This window comes from Nematolebias whitei, chromosome 1 (genome assembly GCF_014905685.2).
Source record: "Nematolebias whitei isolate Nwh7 chromosome 1, NemWhi1, whole genome shotgun sequence".
Taxonomy (NCBI): Eukaryota; Metazoa; Chordata; class Actinopteri; order Cyprinodontiformes; family Rivulidae; genus Nematolebias; species Nematolebias whitei.
The window spans coordinates 47430849-47434170 of NC_056498.1; the positions used below are offsets into that span (position 1 = coordinate 47430849).

General features: G+C 38.4%; 2 protein-coding genes across 2 annotated transcripts in view; both read right to left on the bottom strand.

Annotated features, from left to right (window-relative positions):
- LOC119422654 (arginyl-tRNA--protein transferase 1) overlaps positions 1-662 on the bottom strand; it is a 118184-nt gene extending 117522 nt beyond the window's left edge. Inside the window, exon 1 of the mRNA XM_037690078.1 lies at positions 497-662. Within this exon, the coding sequence (XP_037546006.1) occupies positions 497-599 (103 nt within the window). The 5' untranslated portion in view covers positions 600-662. The remainder of the gene's footprint in view (positions 1-496) is intronic.
- A 1515-nt stretch (positions 663-2177) lies between these two features.
- Positions 2178-3322, bottom strand: part of LOC119411094 (delta-1-pyrroline-5-carboxylate synthase) — a gene marked incomplete at its 5' end in the record, with an annotated part of 7957 nt that continues 6812 nt past the window's right edge. Inside the window, 1 exon segment of the mRNA XM_037678021.1 lies at positions 2178-2782. Coding sequence (XP_037533949.1) covers positions 2601-2782 — 182 coding nt within the window.

Consider the following 3322-nt stretch of genomic DNA (forward strand, 5'->3'; position numbering starts at 1 on the left):
CAAGTAGTTCCAGCTTGTTTAGATGTCCCTGTTTGTTTCTCTTTCGCCTCCGCTTCAGTAGCATTCACCGACTAGCACGAATGCTAACTTTTTGTGGTGTCCTAATGACTCCAGAAGGAAACTATTGTTGCCTAACCGAATACAACAATAACGTGATTATAAACCTCAATCTTGCAGGAGCATATTAAGCACATTTACAGCACGACAGTACTTTTCCTCCCCCCTGATGATTCACTTATAGGCTACATGCTAATTTAGGCTAATGGATAAAAACAATGCTAACACTCGGCTAACGCTGTCGGCACTTTGTTGGCTAGTTTCAAACATTAAATAAAACTTACACATGTGCTGCAAGTGGCACTGAACACACAATAAAACTGCAATTACAAATAATATTTTTCCACTACACCCGGCTCATAAAGCAAATATAGCTATTATTATCTCGTTAGCCATGTCAAACGCAGAGCTCAGCGGGTTTCCTTTAGACTGAACTTACCATGAGAGAAGTTGCCCTTTTCGTTTTTACAGTAACCGCAGCGGTAACCATCATCTCCGCCGAAATACTCCACAATACTGTAAGAAACGTCCCCCGCCATCATCTGCACCGACAGATGAAACGACAGCCGAGTTGACCCGGTCAGTGCTGGAAGTGGAAGCCACGCCCACCCATACGTCACAGTGGTGCGTTGAAGTGCAGTGGGACATTTGAACTTCAGCTCACAAAATGAGCAGAAGCTTCTGAGCGCAGCCACCAGTTGAAAAGCACTCCTGAACACAAATACCCTGACCAACCACTACATATTTTATTGATTTTTATATTCTTATACATTATATTTATTATATCTATAAAGTTTTCTACATTCGCCTTAGAATCTAGTTTTTTTTGGTTACCTTTTCCTTTTAGCCATCCTATTTGTAAAACAAAAAACAAACAAAAAAAAAACTGCAGTATAACTTTTTATAATTGTTTATTGTTGTCCACTGTTGTCATCATTCATTGTTGAAATCAGGTCTCTTGTAAATGAGTCCTCGAGGCTCAATGGGATTTACCTGTCTAAATAAAGGTTGATTGATTATATATTCTTAGTCTTTTTATAAATAATATTAATTATAAAATATGCTTTTTGCAAACATTCTTACATTTAATTTGATTTCTGTAACAACCCGATTGGCGTGTTGTTACTTACAGTGGAATCCAAACCCTTTTGGAACCACTGATGTCTTTTGACAGAAAAACAGCTAAAATAAAAGCGTTTTCAATAATAAACCAAAATGGGCTTTGTGTGCATAAGTTTTGTTCTTTCTTTAAAACTGTATTATGTTTTAGGTTTACCTTTCTTTTCCTTTTGTATTTTCCCATAATGCTCTTCAATTATTATCACATTGTGCAATAAAACAAAATAATCTTATAATCTAGTTGGGGTTTTTTCCACTACTTTTTCCCTTTGACTGTTCGTTTGGTGTCCATTTTATTTTAATTTGTAAAAAAAAAAAATTAATTTGTATATTAGTAAAAATGCTGAAATGAAAATGCACCATTTGCATGCTGGCCAGGTGGGCTCAGTTTGAATCAGTCTCTCCAGCGGTCCATCAGCTGGACTCAGATCCAGCATCTAAACCTGCTAAACATGACTGACGTAAACAAAATAAAGTAATTTCGCTTCCAAGAAAGTGATTAATAATTAGCCAACAACACCGTAAACTTGATTATCACCTGATTTAAGGTGACACTCCCACAGGCGAACGCTTTGACGTCCATTTAAAAAGGAGGTTCCTCCCGTTCTTGTTCTTCATCACCCAGAAGGTGAAAAGGAACGCGCTCATTCGATGTTCTTTTAGCAAACAGTTTCTTTTCTAACTTTCGGCTGCGTTCTTCTTCAGGGGTTGCCACAGCGAGCGAACTTCACACGAAAGGAGCAACCTGGACTAGAACCTGCAGCCTCAGGATTACAGCACAGACCACCGAGCTACCCAAACCCCCGATTAGCAAACAAGCTGCACCTCGGAAATTAAAAGCAGAGAACGCTGAACAGATTGAATGGAAACATTAAACCAGAAAAAATAGTTCCTTTCAATAAACCTTCTAGGCCATCTTCAGACCATAAGGAAAAAAATACGGTGCAGGAGTTTTAAATGTTCGGTATAAACCACAGATTTAGGATAAAGGAACTGTACATATTTATTAAACTGTATGTGCAAAGAGAAACAGACTGCAAAACAAATCTTAAACCAAGATCAAGCACGAACTCTTTCAGAAATTAAATAAAACAAAAGGGAGGGTTTAGGTAGAAATATAAATTAGAAAATCACATTTGAGCCAATGATTTTTTTTTTTCTTACAGATATAAAAATGAACCGAATACGTTTCATATTTTAGGTTTTAGCACAACAGAGCTCCTGCTCATCCGTTATTTAACGCCCACTCAGTTTTCAGGGGGATTTGTGTGTCCATGCTCAGGTTTACAGAACTCGGAGCGTGTTCGTCCGGTAGAAGCAGCCTCCGTTCAGCCATTACGTTTCACAGGTGATCCAGCTGAAACTGCTACAGGTACACACGAACTAATCAACTCTTGGCAGACACGGTTTGTTGACTCCAGCCCTTAGTTAAAAGTTCCCTGTGGGACGGGGATGTTTTCATGGAGATACTTCATGCTGCCTTGCTCAGAGAAGTCTGCCACAGTGTGCCCCTCCCCTCGAAGGACCCATTTGGTCGTGAGAAGTCCCTCCAAACCAACTGGACCTCGAGCGTGAATCCTAGCTGTGCTGATGCCGACCTCGGCTCCTAAAAATGAGAAAACATTTGAAAAGATGTCGTCAGTCATATTTTTAAAAACGCTGAGTGTCGAAGGACTTTTTTGACGTTTGCTGAAAAACATGCAACTGAGATGTTAAAGGTAAAAGAGGAACATTAGCCAGAACCCACAAAAATGCTAGCTAAATGCTACCAAAATGCTATCTAAAAGCAGAAAAACACTAGCTAAAAGCTGCAAAATGATCCCTACAGAGAAAAACTACAAGAAGAAAAATGCTAGCAAAAAGTTGCAAAACACTAGCTAAAATCTAAAGTAGCAAAAGGCTAGCTAAAAGCTACATAAACAAAAAACAAAACCTAAGTAATGCAATGCTAGGTACAACTCAAAAGCTGTAAAATGCTAACTAAAATTTTCCATAATGCTATCTAAAAACTGCAAAACACTAGCTAAAAGTTGAAAAATGCTAGCTAGTTAAAATCAAAAAGACAATGCAAGCTAAAAGACAAAAACAGCAAAATGCTAGCTAAAAGCAGCAACACCAGCCAAGAACTGCAAAACACTAGCTAAAA